This window comes from Rana temporaria, chromosome 9, assembly GCF_905171775.1.
Source record: "Rana temporaria chromosome 9, aRanTem1.1, whole genome shotgun sequence".
Taxonomy (NCBI): Eukaryota; Metazoa; Chordata; class Amphibia; order Anura; family Ranidae; genus Rana; species Rana temporaria.
Genome location: NC_053497.1, coordinates 22,571,895 through 22,593,357, shown reverse-complemented (window position 1 = coordinate 22,593,357; position 21,463 = coordinate 22,571,895). Strand labels below are relative to the sequence as shown.

The 21,463-nt window shown below is 45.9% G+C and overlaps 1 protein-coding gene across 1 annotated transcript in view; it reads left to right on the top strand.

Annotated features, from left to right (window-relative positions):
* Positions 1–18,871, top strand: part of EMD (emerin) — a 58,717-nt gene extending 39,846 nt beyond the window's left edge. The window contains exons 5-7 of the mRNA XM_040322955.1: positions 12,775–12,845; positions 13,654–13,676; positions 18,525–18,871. Coding sequence (XP_040178889.1) covers positions 12,775–12,845; positions 13,654–13,676; positions 18,525–18,804 — 374 coding nt within the window. The 3' untranslated portion in view covers positions 18,805–18,871. The remainder of the gene's footprint in view (positions 1–12,774; positions 12,846–13,653; positions 13,677–18,524) is intronic.
* The last annotated feature ends 2,592 nt before the right edge of the window (positions 18,872–21,463 follow it).

Genomic DNA, 21,463 nt, shown 5'->3' with positions numbered 1-21,463 from the left:
ATATATACCACATTAAATCTGACTAGCACAGACCATAGTGGGGTTCTCATTCACCCTGTGCCCCTATTAGAGACGCAGGCTGTGTCTGCTCTGCATCAGCAGAGCGGACACTGGCCTGTTATCTGCCTTCTCAGCGGAGATCAGCAGAGAGATCCCCTGCTGAGCAGGCGGATCCGCTGGTGGACTCCCACTGTTCTGTCGAGAAGTGCCCCCCGCGCATGCGCAGAATGGAGTCGCACTTCAGCTGAGTTGTCAATCAGCTGGAGTGACGTGAACAGGGCGCAAGCGCACATCGTAGGAGGTATCTCTCAATGGGAGATACCATTTCATGGGCACAATTAAAACCTATACAAACGGCGGGGGGAGACCGTATTTCTTACATTGCGCCTTGCTGTTGCAGGACGGCTTTACAGTGTGCTGATGGTCTGGTTTCACCGCTGTTTGTATTTTATTTATTTTTTTAAAGTGGTTGGAACGGTTCCACACTTCGTTTTACACAGAAATACAACTGTAATGGTCAATGCCACGCAAACTCTAAAATTGCCATATGTAAGCACCGGCCCAAAACTTTTTTCAAGAGTTTAGAATACATAGTATAATTTAAAGGGGTTGTAAAGGAATAGCTTCCTTTACCTAAGTGCAGTCCTCCTTCACTTACCTCATCCTTCCATTTTGCTTTTAAATGTCCTTATTTCTTCTGAGAAATCCTCACTTCCTGTTCTTCTGTCTGTAACTCCACACAGTAATGCAAGGCTTTCTCCCTGGTGTGGAGAAAGCCTCTTGAGGGGGCGAACAGGAGTGTCAGGACACTCTCTACTTTGCAGATAGAGAAAGGTGCTGTGTGTTAGTGGGTGTCCTGACACTCCTGCTCGCCCCCCCCCCCCCCTCAAGAGGCTTTCTCCACACCAGGGAGAAAGCCTCGCACCAGGTAAAGGAAGCTATTTAGGGGAAAAAAAATATCTCTTTACGACCCCTTTAAGCTCCCCCTTCCCCAGGAGGAGGAAAAAAGCCCTGGTCCAGCACAAAACATTCTGCAAGCATACCATTATCTCTGCCAAAGAGCATTGAAGAGTGGAATTATAGAAAGAATGTGTTATAAGTAATTTGCGACACTAGAGTTGGGTATAAAATGGTTTGCTGCCAGCTGGTCCGCCTCAAGCTGCATCTCCAGCCAAGCAGTGTCTTTTTTTTAATGGAAGATGGTATATTTTGGTTTAAAATAACTCCCACACTGCCAGAGTATGAATACCGTCATTTCTAATAACGAACTGGATCCAGACAGCTGCAATATCTTTTTGTTGTAGAATGTTGTATCCCAGCTCCCATTTTGAAATATCTCTGCTTTTGGTAACAAGTCCTTGAGAAATGTATCCAGCAACACAGACAAAAAAAAAAAAGAGGGTAACCCATTTCTTGAGATGGGCAGCCAGCAGAAAATTAAAAAATTAGGAGAAGCAGAATAACATTTAGTATTTGAATGGAAGGTTCTCCAGCATCCAAAACAGAGGCGTCATCTAGTAGTAGGGCCTGCAGTTCGGAAGATATAATGAAGATCATAAAGGGCTTGTTCACACAACCTGTACTGCATTGCTCAACTCAGTCTCAATGCATGGTCAGGCTCAGTCTCAATGCATGGTCAGGCTCAAAAACCATGGTTTTTAATGGTCTAATGTTACCCCAAAGCACTGTGTTGGGGGGAAAAAAAAGGACAGGTTGCATTTTTTGCAACAGTCTGCAGTACATGAATGGCCAAACAGTAGGCCAAGTATTCAGTACTGCTCCAGACCTGCGCCTCACTTGCTTGCTTTGAATGCCCAGGATACCAGCTCAAGAAACTCATCTCAGCTTTAAATCAAGGAACATCAGCAGGCGAAGTACGTTTGTCTCCAACTGTGACCTGTACAGCAGCCATATTCTGTGTGGAGAGAAGAAAGCAGAATATGGCCAAGATGAGCAGCATTTGATGGATTGATATTGAAGCATTCGTCAAGCCTGATGCAGAAGCACCCTAAAATGTATGACCAAAGCCACAGGCTTTACAACGTTAACATGCGAAAAACTCTAATCTGGCATCAGGTTGCCTCCAAGATATATCCAGCATGTGCTGACCTGTCCAAGTCATAGCAGACAGCAACTGGTGAGTATGAAACTGTGTGTCACAGAGTCGACCATTCAATCTGGTGATGCCTTTGAGCTTGAAGATATCTTGTACTTACTGCATGACCCTATTTAACTTTTTCTCATCTGCAAATAACAAAAAACAGCAATCTCAACTTAACTGATGGGAATGATTTTTCTGAAATTAGTGGTCATCGGTATGTAAACCAGAGATGCATGCCAAAATTACAAGCCTATTTCAGGGGGATTTCTGCACAAGTGACACAGCTCATTTCTCTATAAAGAAACTACTAGGACCTATAAATTCCCTTTGGAAGTTCAAGTTGATCGTAGTGTGGTCATTGGACTTTTTCTATACACACCATTAACCAAAAAAAAAATACATATAGCAAAGATAGTGTAAATTTTCCTGTAGCAAGGAACAGGAAATACTCTCCTTCCTGATAGCAAGTGGGCACATGGTTCCCAGCATTGCTCCATAGTGCTCAAGTTAGTGATGGAAGGAATCCTTCAATCTCTAGCTGACCTTCTCCAAGATAAAATTGTGGAGTATGAAGTTCACTGTTTTGATTGCATTCTTTGGAGTCATTTGGGTAGCTGAGTGCAAGATTCTTAACAGTATACCAAGGATATACTATACCATCTTATGTCACAGCAGAGTCCAGAATTAAAAGCTTGCTCTTTTCGTGGCTCGGGTCTCTCTGCATAAAGTCACAGTAAATACAGGCAGTCCCCTCAGTTACGAACATCCAAGTTACCAACGACTCCTACTTACGAACAGGTGGTGTGATGTCACTGCCAGACGCTTGCGCTCCACACTGGTCCTGGATACCGCTGAGCACCAATCTTGCAGCGCCGGACTCATCCCACCATGCTGTACTGCATGACCACAAGAGCCCCAAATAGCACAACTGCACACATAGAAGGGCCCGGAACATCCCACATCACTGCACAGGTTTGAGTTACACTTAATAATGTACAGTTCCAACATACAAACAAAGGCCCCTTTCACACGATCGGACCGTTCAGGTCCGCCTTTCAGTTTTGACGGTGGACCTGAACGGCCTCTCCATGCAGTACTATGGAATGTCGGATGTCAGCGGAGACATGTCCGCTGACATCCGACCCGCCAAAATCGGACGGATGGAGATACGTCCCCACCCGTCCATGGCAGATCGGATCGGGTGAGATCTGATGGAAACGAACATGCTGACAGTTTTTATCAGATCTCCCCATAGGAGACCGCGGTGCTGCACAAGCCCCTCCCCGCTCAGTGAGCAGAGGGGGACTTGTCATCCGCCGGCTCAGCGGAGAGATCTCCCACTGAGCAGGCGGACTCCGTAGCGACGGTGTCCGCCTGTGTGGAAGAGGCCTAACTGGTTCGTAGCCCAGGGAAGGCATGTATTTCCAAAGGTCTCCTCACCCACAAGGACATATGGGCATGGGAGCTCAGTTGTTCAGGACGTGTTCTGTATTAAAGAATATTTTGTGCATTATTCCTCAATGGCTGCCCAAAATTGTAATGGTTGAAGATGGTGAAAAGGCTGCTTCTTCCATAGGACCCCACATCAATGTAGGTGAAATGGTAGCTGGCATTCACCACAACCAGAAGCACCCAATTAAAATACTTATTATGGTTGAAGAATTTGCTTCCACTACATGGTGGTATCACCTTCCTGATATGCTCCCCATCGGTCCCCCTCAAGCAATTTGGAAAATGTTATTGTTGCCAGAACAAAAAATCGGCAATCTCTTTCCTTCTTGACTCTGTGGGAGTTGGCATCACCATTTCCTCCATATGGCCTTGCATGTGGATTGAACAATACAGTAGATGGTAGATGTGCCCAGAGTGCAGATGTATAGGAATGGCCACAACAAGGAACCTGTTCATTACTAAATAGATGTGTCTCTTTCTTTTCAGCCCATACATTGGAAATATCCCCAAGAAGTGTGAAAGATAATTACAGAGGAGAATCACCAGCTCAGAAGAGTGAGCAGCAGAGCAGTGCGGGAACATCAACACATATTAGCCAGCTTAATCTTACCCAACCGTGCTTTGCATCGCCTCAGTAAGTAGCCAATGCTAAAACTGTTTATGGGCTTTTCACATATTATTGCATGCATTATGATTCCTTTTTAACATGTGTTTACAGAGCCGAAAAACCCTTGGTCACAGGGGGGAATCCTGCATCTGTGAATCAGGAACAGAAGAGCGGTGCTGGTGACACAATACAAGAGAAACGCACCAGCCAGACCAGGCAGAAGAAGGACACCAGAGTAACAAGACCGGGCACCAGAGAGACAAGACAGACGAAAGGGATCGTAGAAACAAGACAAGAGGTGTGTGCCGTCAACCCAGTGTCGGAATTATCTGCCTCAGCTACCACAATGGAGGAACCACAGAAGGCAGAGGTTAAAGTTGCTTCTCCTGCCACCCCCAGAGCAAGGCAGGCAAAACGCGGCAGGCCCTCAACCCCAAAAGACCCTCAACCAGAGCCAGTGAGTGCTTTGAAGTTTGACACAGAGAGGGAGGCAGAGCAGAACCACGGCTACCATCTGGCCATGACCCTTGTACCTCTCCTTAATAAGGTACCAGCAGAAAAAATGGTCACCCTTCACCATGACCTTTTAAATCTCATTACTTCCCACTGTGCCGATTCCCCACGTAAACATCCTCAGGCAAGGCCATAGCACTGCCTTCAGCCCAGCATATGTGGCCCTATACACATTCACCCTATTACCCTTAACTTCTCTTTTAATTAAACACTGGCCCTGCTGCCCTGTAGCTTCTTTTAAAGACTGAAATTGTTTAGATTTCTTTTTTTATGCCATCTGTTCAGAACTTCTGTTTGCACTATGTTTTTGTTTTCTGTAGACAATTTTGTACGCAAAATTTCTAAACAAATAAAAAAAAAAAGTTTAAAGCTTTGTGTTTCTTTCTGTTTTGTCGTCCTTGTCTAATATATAAGCAGATTCATAAATTTTGAGAACATATCAACTATGTTCAAGTGGCTGTGTCATGAGGAGTGTAGGGGGGTTATCATTGCTGACCTCTGGTTTGAGAATGTTAATTCCCTGGCTGTCAAGCCCCAGCTAATGCTTTATTATTTTAATTTTTTTTTTATTGGTACTTGTATAGCGCCATCAATTTACCCAGCGCTTTACATATATATTGTACATACACATCAGTCCCTGCCCTCAAGGAGCTTACAGCCCAAAGCCCTGTACACACAGGCAGAATGGCATTTGCTGGTTCCAAAACAAAAAAAACAGATATTCCGCCTGTGTGTATGTTGGTCGAAAAACCAGCGGCCGATCAATGGCAGATAGCGCTGATCGGAGTGCTGGGTTGCATGAAAAAAAAAACGAATGCCCTGTACACACGATCGGTTCGTCTGATGAAAATGGTCCGATGGACCGTTTTCATCGGACGAAACGATCGTGTGTGGGCCCCATCGTTTTTTTCCCATCGGTGAAAAAACGTAGAACCTGTTTTAAAATAAAAAAAAAACGATAGAAAAAACAACGATCGTCTGTGGGCAAGTCCATCGGTTAAAAATCCATGCATGCTCAGAATCAAGTCAATGCACGCTCGGAAGCATTGAACTTCATTTTTCTCAGCACGTCGTAGTGTTTTACGTCATCGCGTTCTGACACAAACGGATTTTTAACTGATGGTGTGTAGGCACGACTGATGAAAGTCAGCTTCATCGGATATCTGATGAAAAAATCCATCGGTCCGTTTTCATCGGATGATCCGATCGTGTATATGTGGCATAATAGTGTGTACCTGCCTGGCTTCAGGTCCCTAACTTTCGTACACATACCGGTACCAATTTAGACAGAAGCCAATTAACCTACCAACATATCTTTGGAATGTTTGAGGAAACTGGAGTAGCCGGAGGAAACCCACACAGGGAGAACATGCAAACTCCAGACAGGTAGTGCCATGGTTGAGATTCAAACCAGCGACCCTAGTGCTGCTAGGCTAAAGTAGAATGCCAGCTAAATCCTAACTAGTCTTAAAAATGCCCCCCCCCCCCCCCCCAAAACCTATACTAACTAACCTGTATAAAAAAAGATGTATATACTTACCCATTTTCAGCCCCCGCTGGTCCGGTCATGAGATCCACCTCTGTGTCAGGCAGCAGCGGCTGCAGGGGAGAGGAGGGACCACCATCAATGGCTGCACCTTAGGAGCCTATGGGTGACATCACCACTCCTGGCTTTCCCAGCCATTTAGGGGTGCTCACCCCCAGTCCCCTGCAGCAGACCCAGACCGGAGCGAACTTCAAATAGGCGAGTGTATCTACATCTTTTTTTTTTTAATTCAAGTATACAATAGGTGTTTACAGGGTGCGGGTGGAGGGAGTATTTTCAAGACTAGGCTGTAGCTGGAATTCTACTTTAATACTTTCTTTTGGCCCATACACATGATCAGGTGAGGAGATAAGAAATTCTGACCTTCATTTCAGATATGCGTTGTGATTCGAAAGCACTAAAAGCCAGGCAACTAGCATTTTCAAAATGAAGGTCAGCATTAGCAACTTAATTTTTTTTTCTTATGACAAAAATTAGTTAAACTCTTGCCGACCAGCTGTTGTCATAACCCCTAGTGTTAACCCCTTCTCTGCCAGTGATATTTATATAGTAATCAGTGGTTATTTTTTGCTGTGATTGCTGTATAAATGTCACTGGTCCCAAAAATGTGTCTGATTTGTCTGCCGCAATGTCGCAGCCCCGCTTAAAATCACAGATCGCTGCCATTACTATTAAAAAAATTATAATAATAAAAATGCCATAGCTCCCCTATTTTGTAGACACTATAACTTTTGGGCAAACTGGTCAATATATGCTTATTGCGCTGTTTTTTAACCAAAAATATGTAGAACAGCCCTCAAATTTTCCACTCGCATTTTTCGAGTGGAAAATGAGGGCTGGTGAGGAGCTTGGCTGCCTGGGAGTGGGGGGGCGAGCACCGCTGGTGGGCCGGGTTGATCAGGAGCCATTCTCCCGGTGGAAGAGTGCATGGAGTTAGAGGAGAGCCGCGGGATCACCGAGCGGTCAAACACGCTGTAACAGCTGAGATGGAAACTATCTCCGCTCTGCTTACTCTCACACAGCCCCGCCTCCTCCTAACCCCGCACCTGTAACAGACAGGATGCATCCCAGCATTGGATCCTTGTTCTGTCTATTACAGGCACAGGGTTAGGAGGAGGCGGGCCTGTGTGAGATCTGTGAGCAGAGACAGTTTCAATGTCAGCTGTTACGGTGTGTTTTACCGCTCGGTGATCCCGCGGCTCTCCTCTAACTCCATGCATGATCCGGGCATCCTCTCACTGTAAGGCTGCAAATGGGGGCACAGTCAGGCTGCAAATGGGGGCACAGTCAGGCTGCAAATGGGGGTACTGTAAGGCTGCAAATGGGGGCACAGGGAGGCTGCAAATGGGGGCACAGTCAGGCTGCAAATGGGGGCACGGTCAGGCTGCAAATGGGGGCACAGTCAGGCTGCAAATGGGGGCACAGTCAGGCTGCAAATGGGGGCACAGTCAGGCTGCAAATGGGGGCACAGTCAGGCTGCAAATGGGGGCACAGTCAGGCTGCAAATGGGGGCACAGTCAGGCTGCAAATGGGGTCACGCTGCATTGATGGGCACGGTCACACTGCATTGATGGGCACAGGTAACGCTGCATTTATAAGCACAGGTCACGGTAAAGCTGTGCAGAGGGGAACTGTTAATATTTATTTTTGTAACTTAGTTCTGCATAAAACATTCAAGTGTAATTTCATGAGATAATTTATGATGGCGTGATTAGGGGTTGGGCAGGGTAAGGGTTGGGTTGGGCAACTGGTGGCGAGTAACCCTTGAGACCTGACTAGTAGCTCAGGACTTAAAATGTTGAGCCCTGATGTAGAAGAATACATTTTGGCCTAAACTGATGAAAAATTTATTTTTTGGGGGATATTTATTATAGCAAAAAGTAAAATATAAATATTATTATTTTTTTTCAAAGTTGTTGTTATTTTTTTGTTTAGAACGCAAAAAATAAAAACCACAGAGGTGATCAAATTCCACCAAAAGAAAGCTCTATTTGTGGGGATAAAAAGGACATCAATTTTGTTTGGATACAACGTTGCACGACCACACAATTGTCAGTTAAAGCAACGCCGCGCCGTATAACAAAAAATGGCCTGGTCGTTAAGGGGGCAAATCCTTCCGCTCACCAGAACAATATACACCCAGTGGCAGGGTACTTGAGCTACTGGTGGGTGGCATCAGAGCAATAATAAAAAAAAAAATAAAAAAAGATATGTTGCCAACACACCTACCGTAAATCTTGTGTAAAGAGCGATCTTGACTTATGTTCAGCATGTCATACAGCATCTGTGCAACTTTTCAAAAACCGTACACAGGTTGAAAATTTCCGAAATGTGGCACCGATGCTCTGCTTGTGTCACACATTTCACAGAGCCTGCCTTCTGAAATACAAGGGCCCAGATTCAGGTAGATCCGTGCAATATTTGCGTGGGCACAGGGCAACGAGTTTTGCTCTGCGCCCACGCAAATATTTTGAAATGCCCGCGATTCACGGAGCAGTAGCTCCGTAAATTGCGCGGGCGATATGCTAAACAGCCGGGCGTAAGGCTGCCTAATGTAAATGATCCTGCCGGGGGCGGGAATCATTTAAATTAGGCGCGCTCCCGCGCCGAGCGAACAGCGCATGCTCCATCGGGAAACTTTCCCGACGTGCATTGCGGCAAATGACGTCGCAAGGACGTCATTTGCTTCTAAGTGAACGTAAATGGCGTCCAGCGCCATTCACGAATCACTTACGTAAACGACGTGAAATTTAAATTTCACGAGCGGGAAGCGCAGCTATACTTTAGCATAGGTTGCCCCTGCTATAGCAGGAGCAACCTTGCGCTAAAGTCGCCGTACGGAAACTCCGTACCTTGCGTGCGCAGGGCCCGCGCAACTTTTGTGAATCGGTGGTAGTATGCAATTTGCATACTATACGCCGATCACAATGGCCGCGCCCCCTAGCGGCCAACGCAAGAATGCAGCCTGGGATATGAAGGCATAAGGAGGCTTATGTCTGTCATATCCTAGGCTGCAGTCGGTGTAACGAGGTTCCTGAATCAGGAGCACTCGTTACACCGGAGCAAGTAAGCACTTGCGCCGCGCAACCTATGGTTGCGCGGGCGCAAGTGCTTCTTGAATCTGCCCCAGTGACTAAAGAAATACTCTACATCATATCTGTCAGTCACGCTCTGTTAATTCCTCCCAAGATTCTCACAATTTTCACACATTTTTCTATTTTGACTCAAATCTTAAAATGTGTGAACCCTGGGTGACTGATTACTTTAACCACTGGCATACCGGGCCTATTCTGGCACTCTACTTCTACATGTAAAAATCATCTTTCTTTTTTTTTGCTAGAAATTTACTCAGAACCCCCAAACATTATATATATTTTTTAGCAGAGCAAGTCCCCCCTGGAGGAAAACAAATACTCCACCTCCTCACCCTGCATAAAATCTCCCCTATACCACCCTCCCCAAAACCAAACCCAAATGGAACCACCCCACACTAAAAATGCAAGAACAACGGGGTGGAGGATGCAACCCCACAAGGGAGCTGGGTCTACCCTCCCCAAGCATACCCCATACAGATGAAGGCACCATCAACCACCTCAGCGGAGAAAAAGAGTCAAGCCACACATTAAAACCTGTCATCACTTCCGGGAGATATCGCTGCACCGCGATCATCCGCTAGTTTGGCCCCCTCCTCCTTCCCCCACCATTGGGCCATTCAGAAAGCTCAGTAGGGAACTGGCTGTGAAACTGCAAGGCTTCACTGCCAAGTTCCCTTACTATGAATGGCAGTGGCAGCACCCGAGAGCCGATGCAAACATTTACTGGGGTGCCGACATCTCTGGATTCCAGGAAATTTTTTGCTAGAAAATTATTTAGAACCCCTAAACACATATACACACACACACACACATATACACAGTGGCCCAGATTCAAGAAGCAATTGCGCCCGTGTAACCATAGGTTACACGGCGCAATTGCTTACTTGCTCCGGTGTAACGAGTGCTCCTGATTCAGGAACCTCGTTACACCGACTGCAGCCTAAAATCTGCGCGGCATAAGGCTCTTATGCCACGCAGATTTTAGGCTGCATTCTTGCGTGGGCCGCTAGGGGGCGCTCCCATTGTGATCAGCGTGTAGTATGCAAATTGCATACTACCACTGATTCACAAACATGCGCAAGCCAGGTACGGAGTTTCCATACGGCAACTTTAGCGCAAGGCTGCCCCTTCTAATAGTAGGGGCAGCCAATGCTAAAGTATAGCCGCCGAATTTCACGTCGTTTGCGTAAGTGAATCGTGAATGGCGCTGGACGCCATTCACGTTCCCTTTGAAGCAAATGACGTCCTTGCGACGTCATTTGCCGCAATGCACATCGGGAAAGTTTCCTGACGGAGCATGCGCTGTACGCTCGGCGCGGGAGCGCACCTAATTTAAATTGCGCGCGCTTACGCCGGGCAATTTTGCCGGCGCGCCCTCGCAATTTACGGAGCTACTGCTCCGTGAATCGAGGGCAGCGCAAAATATTTTCGGGGGCGCAGGGCAAAATCGTTGCCCTGCTCCCCCGCAAATATCGCGCAAATGTACCTGAATCTGGGCCAGTATTTACACAGCGGTTTTGCAAGCTCATTTTTTTTAAAAATACACTAATGTATTTTTTGAAAAATATAAAGCCCAATGTGTTTGTAAAATGTAAAACTAACATATCACGCTTTAAAATTGGAACATTTTATGGAATGACAACAAACTATGGTACCTAAAAATCTCCATAGGCGACGCTTTAAACGCCCTTACAGGTTACCAGTTTATAGTTACAATTAGAATTAGCGCTAATGTTTGTGACGATACATCACGTGTGCTACGAATGATGTTTACATATGCGTGCTGACTTATGTATGCGTTTGCTTCTGCGCGTGGAGGAATAGGGGTGCTTTAAAATATTTGTTTTCCTTATTTAGTTTACTTTCCATTGTTTAATGATGACAGGTCCTCTTTATGGTGTAATTTGCTGTCATAAATACCTCAAATCATTTATTTACTCTTAAAAGCAAAAGATCAACAACATTTATTTTTTTGATCTTTTGCTTTTTAAAAAAAAAATTTGGTTTTAGCCTGGACCGGAAAAGTGACGTCATGACGTCGTTCCGGTCATCCAAGATCAAAAAAAAAAAATCTACTCTTTGATCGCATATGGGAGCAGCCGGCCGCACCGTCGGATTGTTTCTCAGGCAAACCGGCGGAGACCCCCCCTCCCTTCCTCTCGCCGCTTTAACCACTTACCCCCCGGACCATATTGCTGCCCAAAGACCAGAGTACTTTTTGCGATTCGGGACTGCGTCGCTTTAACAGACAATTGCGCGGTCGTGCGACGTGGCTCCCAAACAAAATTGGCGTCCTTTTTTTCCCACAAATAGAGCTTTCTTTTGGTGGTATTTGATCACCTCTGCGGTTTTTAGTTTTTGCGCTATAAACAAAAATAGAGCGACAATTTTGAAAAAAAATAATATTTTTTACATTTTGCTATAATAAATATCCCCCAAAAATATATAAAAAAACATTTTTTTTCCTCAGTTTAGGCCGATACGTTTTCTTCTACATATTTTTCGTTAAAAAAAATCGCAATAGGCGTTTATTGATTGGTTTGCGCAAAAGTTATAGCGTTTACAAAATAGGGGGTATTTTTATGTCATTTTTATTATATTTTTTTTACTAGTAATGGCGGCGATCAGCGATTTTTTTTTTCCGGTACTGCGACATTATGGCGGACACTTCGGACACTTTTGACACATTTTTGGGACCATTGGCATTTTTATAGCGATCAGTGCTATAAAAATGCATTGGATTACTATAAAAATGCCACTGGCAGTGAAGGGGTTAACACTAGGGGGCGGGGAAGGGGTTAAGTATGCCTGGGTGTGTTCTTACTGTGGGGGGGGGGGTGGCCTCACTAGGGGAAACACTGATCCTCGGTTCATACATTGTATGAACCGAAGATCAGCATTTCCCCTGCTGACAGGAACGGGAGCTGTGTGTTTACACACACAGCTCCTGGTCCCCGCTCTGTACCGAGCGATCGTGTGTGCCCGGCGGCGATCGCGCCCGCCGGGCACACGCACGGGAGTCGGGGGCGCGCGTGCCTCCGGCGGCGCGCGCGCGCCCCTAGTGGCGGCTGGGAGAGAGGACGTCATATTACGTGCTCTCGCCCAGCAGAGCCACCTTGTGGACGTATAATGACGGTGCGCCGTCGGCAAGTGGTTAAAAAGCGCTCCAGTGGCGCATGAGCCATTTGGATTGCTTTCATGAGAAAGCCAGCCGTGGGCTGTAAAAAACGTTACTGGGGTTATGGCCGATATCTTCAGCCATAATCCCGGGAAAACCACTTCAAAGCCGCGACATATACCTATTGTGGTCTTGACGTGGTTAATGCGAACATTGTGGTGTAAATAAGTCCATAGACCTGTTAGCAGTAGCTTATAGTTCCTATGTAAATCTCACCAAGGGGAATGCTGTACGTTTTAGGAAAAACCTTGAATGCTGTATTTTTTGTTTTGTTTTAAATAGATGACTTTGAAACATATGAAGAAGAAACTTACACCAAAACCTACCAGGAACCACAAACTCACCAGAGGGTGGTAAGTGTCTGCTTTACTTTTACAAACAGAATATTGAAACTTAAAAAATACTTCCAAATACAGCAGATGTCTTTTACATCTGTCACATCTGTCCCAGAAGTGGAACTTAAAAGAAAAGTGGGGGATAAGAAAAAATTTATGTACATACTCACCTGTGTGAAGGCAGCATTGACCTGATGCTGGAGCTGTCCCACGCCTCCTCTGCGCCAAGAACTGAGCAATCAAAGACCTCTTGATCGCTCAGTTTTCAGCTTCACTCTGAGCACAGAGCCAGTCACCAGTGACTGTCAGTCATCAGCTCTGTGCTCTGCCCCTCCAACGCTCTCTGGAGCGCTAAACTTGAAATCGCAGGCTTTCAGGCATTCTGGCAGATCCGAACATTATTGGGTTCCCTGTAGAGCCTGGACGGGCTCTGTGACGTAACATGACAACGGGCTTGAGCCTACTGTCGGCTGAATCTGGGTCACGGGAGTGCAGAACTAAGCGCACTTCTGTGACCCAAAGGAGAATAATGGCTGAAGCTCGGTTTAGGAGATATTCACTGTATCTGCATGTGCCAATGTCATCGGCACTGAAGAAACGGCTCGCTCGTGCCGTTTCTTCAGGAGCCGCGGCGTTATGCTATTGTTAATTGGGACTCTTACATGGAAGCAGCCAATGAGATAATAAACTGGTTACTTTGGACAGCACAGACATTTCTTGTTCCAGATACTTTAATGCAGAATTCTTTTAATGGTATTAATAGGTCTATCAGTTACCTTGGTGTCTATATTTTTTATATGATAAAAAATAAATCTTTATTTTTCAGATAAGAGAAGATCTGCGAAACAAGTAAGTGATTTGAACAGATTCTTCTGATTTGCTCGGTACAGCTGGATCCTATATATATATTTTTCCCCCCATGTAGGTGTTCAAGTAAACCCATAAATGAAAACTGAGCACAGGATGAAAATGTGTATAAACCGTAAAATTAAGAGTTTAAGCATTTAAAGTTTAAGTGGAATCCAAGGCCAAAGTCTAACTAATCTCAAAAATGCTTCCCCCCTCCTAACGCCTATTCTGACTAAACTGTGAAGGAAAGATGTATATACTTGCCTATTTTCAGGCCACTCTGCTCTGGTCACACAATCTCCTCTGTGTCAGCTAGCGGCAGCTGCGGGGGAGAGGAGCGTGCTCGACAACAGCTGGCAATGTTTGGGAGCGGTGACGTCATCCATAGAGTTTAATGGCCATTTCATTGTTGGCTCTCCCTGCTCTCCCCTGTAGCTGGCACTCACTGATACAGGGGAGACAGATCACATGCCTGGACCAGGTGTGGCCTGAAAATATGTAAGTATACAGATATTTATTATACAGGTTAATCAGAATAGGTTTTAGTAGAGGGGAGGGAATATTTTTAAGATTAGGTTTAGCCTGAAATTCCACAGATTTATGCCTTTTTTACTTTGAAAGTCTTACCAGTCTTTAGATGTGGTACCTGGTTTAGTTTTACTTTCCCTTTATTTTCACCTCGTGTTCCTGTCTGCAACATAGGGGTAGATTTACTAAAACTGGAGAGTGCAAAATCTGGTGCAGCTGTACACGGTAGCCAATCAGCTTCTAACTTCTGCTTGTTCAATTAAGCTTTGACAATAAAACCTGGAAGCTGATTGGTTTCTCTGCATATCGGCACCAGATTTTTCACACTCCCGTATTAGTCAGCTTTTTTTTTTTCCGCTTTCAATGCTGTCTCACTTTGAATGACAATTGAGTGGTCATGCAACAACTTACCCCAAAAAAATGTCATTTTTTTTTTTTAGATAGATAGAGCTTCCTGTTGCTGCAGTGATGAGCACTGGTGGGACTGCACTGATGATCAGTGTAGATGTCAACTATGTGGATTGCTGCTTACCGGCTTTCCTCCCCCCCCAGCTGATAACTGGCAAATCCTGTTTACACGGTGATCAGCTGTGATTGGACACAGCTGATCACATGGTAAAGGGCTGCTGTGATTGGCCCTTTACCTCGACCTGTGATCAGCTGTGTCTGAAGGGCACAGCGATCACAGAGCACTCCTGATGCATGCCCTGGGGGTGCGCGGAGGGGCAGGGTTCTGGGCAGATGTCAATAGACGCCCTCCCGGAAATGTGCAAGATCGCTATATAGCGTGGTCGCAAAGAGCTTAAAGCCTCACTAAAGGAAAAATGTTTTCTTTCGTTTTGGATAGATTGGAGATGGATTAGAACACCCGTCAGTTGTTATTACTGTCTGTACCCCCAGTTAGGGAGATTCAGCCCATTAGTCCTGTTTACCATTATCATTGAAAGTAAAAGAAAATCCCAAATGTCAGGCTGTCCCAAGAAAGGTAATAAAGAGGGGGAAATCTTTCAACTAGGATAGTAGTTCTAAAGGCCTGGGGGTCTCCAAGGCATTACCCTAATTAGCAGGGATTTACCCTCACTTCCTCTTTTGGCTATGGGACAGGAAGTGAAGGGAAATCTCCCTAATGGGACAAAGAGGGCAAAAAATAAACCAACAGGGGCTATAACCTTAACTTACTCTATCCAAAAAAATAAAAGGATTTGTCTATAGTTCTACTTTAAAGCGGAGTTCGGCCTGGGATTTTTTTTTTTTTATGTTCCAATGTTTTTATTAGAAAAGATGAAATGATATTAACAGACAAGAAGCGTATCTAGTCATTGTACAATCATAATAGCAAATGAGATTTCAATATCAAGGGCCCTGACGTCTAAAACTCCTAGTTGGAATATCATGAAAACATTGGTAAAAGAAAAACAAAAATAGAATACATAATCTAATAGAGATCACATAGACTAGCAACAAACAATTCTTTCCCTCAACTTCGGGTCGATCGTTGACCGACAATGATCGCACAATGCGTAGAAGGCAGGAAAGAGGACGTCAAAGCCAGCAAACCCTGCATGGGCTGAATCCGGTCATGTTAATAACAATATACAAAGGCAATAAGGACAGAGAAGTCCAAGAAAGAAAATAAGATATAAAGGAAAGAACTAGAAAGGAAAGAGAAAAAGAAGAGAAAAGTAAGAAGTGAAGGGGGAGGGGGGAACCACGGATCGGCATTTCCAAGCTATAGAACTGAAAATTATAACTAAGTCCCACGCACACTGGTATCATTAGTGAGGTAACCAATCCAAGGATCCCACACCTGATGAAAAAATTTCATTTTATCTTGTGTTAGGGCCGACAACCTCTCATTTAACATCAGCCAGGATAATTTGCCCTTAAGCTGTTCAAATGGGAGAGCAGCTGACCTCCAGTTTCTGGCAATGGTGATCCTGGCCGAAATAAAAATAAATGTCAGTAGTCGCCTGCCAGATTTAGGGGCCTCAACCCCCCCACTTCCCAACAGCGCCTGCTTCGCCGACTTGGGCAGGTTTATCCGGGTGAGGGAGTAAATAAAGTTGTACAGCTCATGGGTGCTGCCGTCGCAATTCCTGGTAAGGGAACCAGGCAGTGAAGACTTTCGGCTTCACTCCAGGTTCCCTACTGCGCATGCGCGAGTCGTTCTTTTGCCGGAAGTGGGAGCAAATACCTGAATTTGACAGGTATCTGCCCCCCCCTGAAAGGTGCCAAATGTGACACCGAAGGGGGGGGGAGGAATCCTATCAGCGGGAGTTCCATTTCTGGGTGGAACTCTGTTTTAAAAGGGTTTGTTAACCCATTTTTATAAGAGTATGCCAGCCCCTCTATTAGAGGCTGGCATAGCACACTATGTAAGTTGTTTTAAACAAAACACAGAATTTCAGCTGTCTTCAGGCCGGTCACGTGACTCGAGGCCGCTTTACAGCTCCGATGAATGTCTTCTGCGGGAGGGGACATGATCTCCCTTGGATGTCAGCCAGGGGGATCACGTGGCCGCTCGTCTCCTTCACAGAAGCTCTGTATCGTAGCTTTAATGCGGCCGCGGGTCACTTGACCGGCCTGAAGACAGTTCAAATTAGGTATTTAGAACACTTGTTTTTGAAAACTACTTACATAGTGTGCTATGCCAACCTCTTATAGACAATTTCAGGTTTTTATTTTACAATAATAGCAACGGGAGGGGCGGGCCGGAGACAGACACAGAGAGGGAGATGACAGGCAGGAAGGAGAGGGAGAGAGGGGACAGCAGCGTATGATGCAGGGACGTACTCTGACAACATTGAACAGAGCTGAGCAGCCCTTATTTTTGTGGTCAGCGCAGAGCGGGGATACAGGAAGCGGCAGGTTCAAGGATTTTTTTTTTTACAGTTTAGAGGGGGGCAGATTACACAGCACAAGCACTGTGCTGTCTAATCTGCTTTAAGGGACCAGGATGTGTGTGTGTGTGTGTATATAAAATCAGGGCAAAATTGCGGGTGCGCGGTATACGCCGATACCCGCTTTCCCGCACCAAGTTTGAATACTGCGCCGACATATACCGAGCACAGTACACTCGTGTATTGTCGGGCAGTCTCGGCTCCTCCCGCGCTGACGTCCTGGACGTCAGCGCGAGTGTAGCCGAGCATTGCCGACAATACACGAGTGTACTGCGCTCTGTATATGTCGGCGCAGTATTCAAACTCGGCGCGGGGAGGACGCCGGACCCGACGAAGAGGACACCCGAAGTCGCAGACGGACGCCGGACCCGACGAGGCCGCCGATGGACGCTGCGCAAGACACCAAAAATGTAAGTACAAAAAAACTTTTTTCCACAGGAGTCGGGGCAACTTTAGGGGTGCGCGGTAGACGCGGGAGCGCGCTATACCGCGATAAATACGGTATATATTTTAACAAACACTTTAACTTTTTCGGATCCGCGCTATAGCCGAATGACGGCTACAGCATGGACCTACTTTGCCGAGAGGGTGTCAATAGACGTCCTCCCGTGCAAGCGGCACGCTCTGTGATCAGCGAGTCTTTGAGACTCGCTGGATCACAGATCGAAGTAAGGGGTCGATCCTGACCCCTTACTATGTGATCAGCTGTCAGCCAATGACAGCTGGATCACGTGATGTAAACAGAGCCGGTAATCGGCTATTTTTTCTCCTTGTGCTGAAAGTGGGAGGAGAAAAAAAAAAGCCGATCACCGAGGGGTTTCAGAGGGACATCGGTCCCGATCAGGGAGAGCTGCTGCCAGCTCATCTCTGCCACCTGCCAGTGCACAACAGTGTCGCCTACCAGTGCCCACCAGCGCCACCTACAAGTGCCTACAGTGCCACCTACCAGTGCCATCTATCGGTAGTACCCATCAGTGTCCTTCAGTGCCCCCCTTCAGGCCCCATCAGTACCACCTTATCTGTGCCCATCAGCGCATGTTAATGAAGGAGAAAAATTACCTGTTTGCAAAATGTTATAACAAACTATAAAAAACATGATTTTTATTTATTTTTTCATATTTTTGTTTAGCAAAAAAATAAAAAACCCAGCGGTGATTAAATACCACCAAAAGAAAATGATAACAATTTTATTAGGGTACAGTGTTGTATGACCGCACAATTGTCATTCAAAGTGTGTCAGCGCTCAAAATTGAAAATTGGTCTGGGCAGGAGGGGGGGGTTTAGGTGCCCAGTAAGCAAGTGGCTCAGCTGCAAAATGTGTTTCTCAAATGTAATTTGTAAATGTCCTCATTTTATTGTATCTGACTTACCCCCCTGTATGATAGCTTTCCATTTTATCATTTCCATTTATCTGTCCCAGTTCTAGAATTGGGGAAAACGCGTACCAGAACATCTCCCAACTGCGTCAGCAGTCCTCCTACTCACAGGGAGTGGAACCTCGCAGGCCCATCCGTCCAAAAGCAATGGAAGAAGAACCCAACCAACCAACCAGTCGCTTCCTTCCACTATGGCTGCAACTCCTCCTCCTGCTTCTGTTGACTGGATTCCTGGTGTATCTTTACTGCCAGGAGACCAATCAGAACCCTTTCCTGGAAGGAAGTCAGAATCCAAGTGAGAGCAATGCTCACAGTGCAGAATGATTCACTATTGTCACATGTGAGAAGCTGTATAGTCCCACTATTTTGCCATTTAAATGATTTTTTCCTATCATGTAATCTAAATATTGACATGAGGTTGGATTCCCACCCTTGCTTTCTTGCTTGATGCGTTTTCAGTTGAAATCAGTGAAAGCGCATCCCGACGTCAGTGCGTCACGATGCACATCAATTAGCATTATCAGAGCGAGAAATGTCCCCAGCACACCATGGATCTCCAGAATGGGTCCAAAGTTTTATTTGGCAATCACATTGTTACAGCAAATAGCAATAATTCAGAGCCACACAGGACCCCTTCATCACATCACATGCCTGATGAAGGGGTCATGCGTGGCTCTGAAACGTTGCTATTTGCTGTAGCGGTTTGATTGCCGAATAAATCTTTAGACCCATTCTGGAGATCCATGGTGTGCTGGGGACATTTCCCGTATTCACAGTTCCAGCTGGTGGTCACTTCGGCACCCACTTATACATACAGACATTTCTACAGGAACATGTGCGTTGGGAATAGTGCGTAGGAATCAATTAGCATTATGACATGTCAACAGTCAGTACTGCATGCAGTGCTCAACAATGCACTTTAAAGTGGAGGTTCACCCAAAAACTCAATTTTTAACATTAGATTGAGGCTCATTTTGTCTAGGGGAATCGGGTGTTTTTTTTTTTAAATCGAAGCAGTACTTACCGTTTTAGAGAGCGATGTTGTCTGCCGCTTCCGGGTATGGGCTGCGGGACTGGGCATTCCTATTTGATTGACAGGCTTCCGACTGTCGCATCCAGCGCGTCAAGATTTTCCGAAAGTAGCCGAACGTCGGTGCGCAGGCGCCGTTTAGAGCCGCACCGACGTTCGGCTTCTTTCGGATACTCGTGACGCGATGTATGCGACCGTCGGAAGCCTGTCAATCAAATAGGAACGCACAGTCCCGAAGACCATACCCGGAAGCGGCGGAGAAGATCTATCTCTAAAACGGTAAGTACTGCTTCAATTTAAAAAAAAACACCCGATTCTGCTGCCCAAAATGAGCCTCAATTTAATGTTAAAAAACTTAATTTAACACTTGTTGTCGTCCTGTATTTCCTTTTATTTCAATTGAAAACACATACGATAAAAGTGTGAATTCAGCTTATGGTCCCACTGCTCTGGAGGCATGTCAGAAAGATCTGATCTCCCTGTGTACCATCTGACAACAATGCAATATCTCCACTTTATTAAAAAAAGACATATCTAACCCCAAAAAAACAAATGTGTGTCACAGCTTACCAATCTTTAGATGTGTAGATGCATGTTTTTTTTTTTAAGACCTTTTTTTTCTTTTATTATCACCTGATGATCCTGCCCGGAACCTATTTCCTGTCCTAAGGTAACAAAGCTTATGCATTGCACTGTAGCTATAGAGAAGCAATATTATCATCCTAGATTGGTCTTATGATTTGGTCTACAAACACCTTCTCATCTCCATTACATGGGGGGGATTGTAGTTCACAGAAGGTAACAGATAATCTTGAGTAATCAGATCAGTGCTAAGAAAGTTACTAGGACAGTGGACTCCCAGCAGAATCAACAGGTATTTTCTGTACTTGCAGAAAATGTACTTGGCCTACTTAGAAAACGACTGCAGCCACCACATCTAAGGACCGGTAAGGTAAAATAGAGCACATTGTTGTTATTGGGTTTAGATATCTTTTAAATCCTTTCTCTGCTAGCTACCAACTATTACAGTGGTCTCCGAGCTGTGGGCCGAGGGCCAGATAAGTCCCTTTGCTTGCCTTTATCTGGCTCTTTGGACACTGTTCCCCCAAATGACACCATTGATGGGGCACTATTCTTCCTACTGACACCAGCAATGGGGCATCATTTCTCCCACTGACACCAGCAATGGGGCACCATTCCTTCACTGACAACAGCAATGGGGCACAAGTCCTCCCACTGACACCACCAATAAGGCACCATTCCTCCTACTGACATCAGCAATGGGGCACCATTCCTCCTACTGACATCAGCAATGGAGCACCATTCCTCCTACTGACACCAGCAATGGGGCACCAGCCCTCCCACTGACACCAGCAAGGGGGCGCCAGTCCTCCCACTGACACCAGCAAGGGGACACCAGCAAGGGGACGCCAGTCCTCCCACTGACACCAGCAAGGGGACGCCAGTCCTCCCACTGACACCAGCAATGGAGCATCATTTCTCCCACTGACACCAGCCATAGGGGGCACCAGTCCTACTGACACCAGCAAGGGGGCACCATTCCTCCTACTGACACCAGCAAGGGGGCACTAGTCCTCCCACTGACACCAGCAAGGGGGCACCAGTCCTCCCACTGACACCAGCAAGGGGGCACCATTCCTCCTACTGACACCAGCAAGGGGGCACTAGTCCTCCCACTGACACCAGCAAGGGGGCACCAGTCCCCCCACTGACACCAGCAAGGGGGCACCAGTCCCCCCACTGACACCAGCAAGGGGGCGCTATTCCTCCTGCTAAAACCAATGATGGAGCATTGTTTACTCCGAAGGATGCTGTGGCATTTTCTACTCCCACTGTTTACAGTCTGGCCGAAGTCCCTTTATTTAAAAAGTTTGAAGACCCCTGAGCTATTGTGATAGAGTGCCTGCTAAACACTCAGTTGGGTTTGTATAT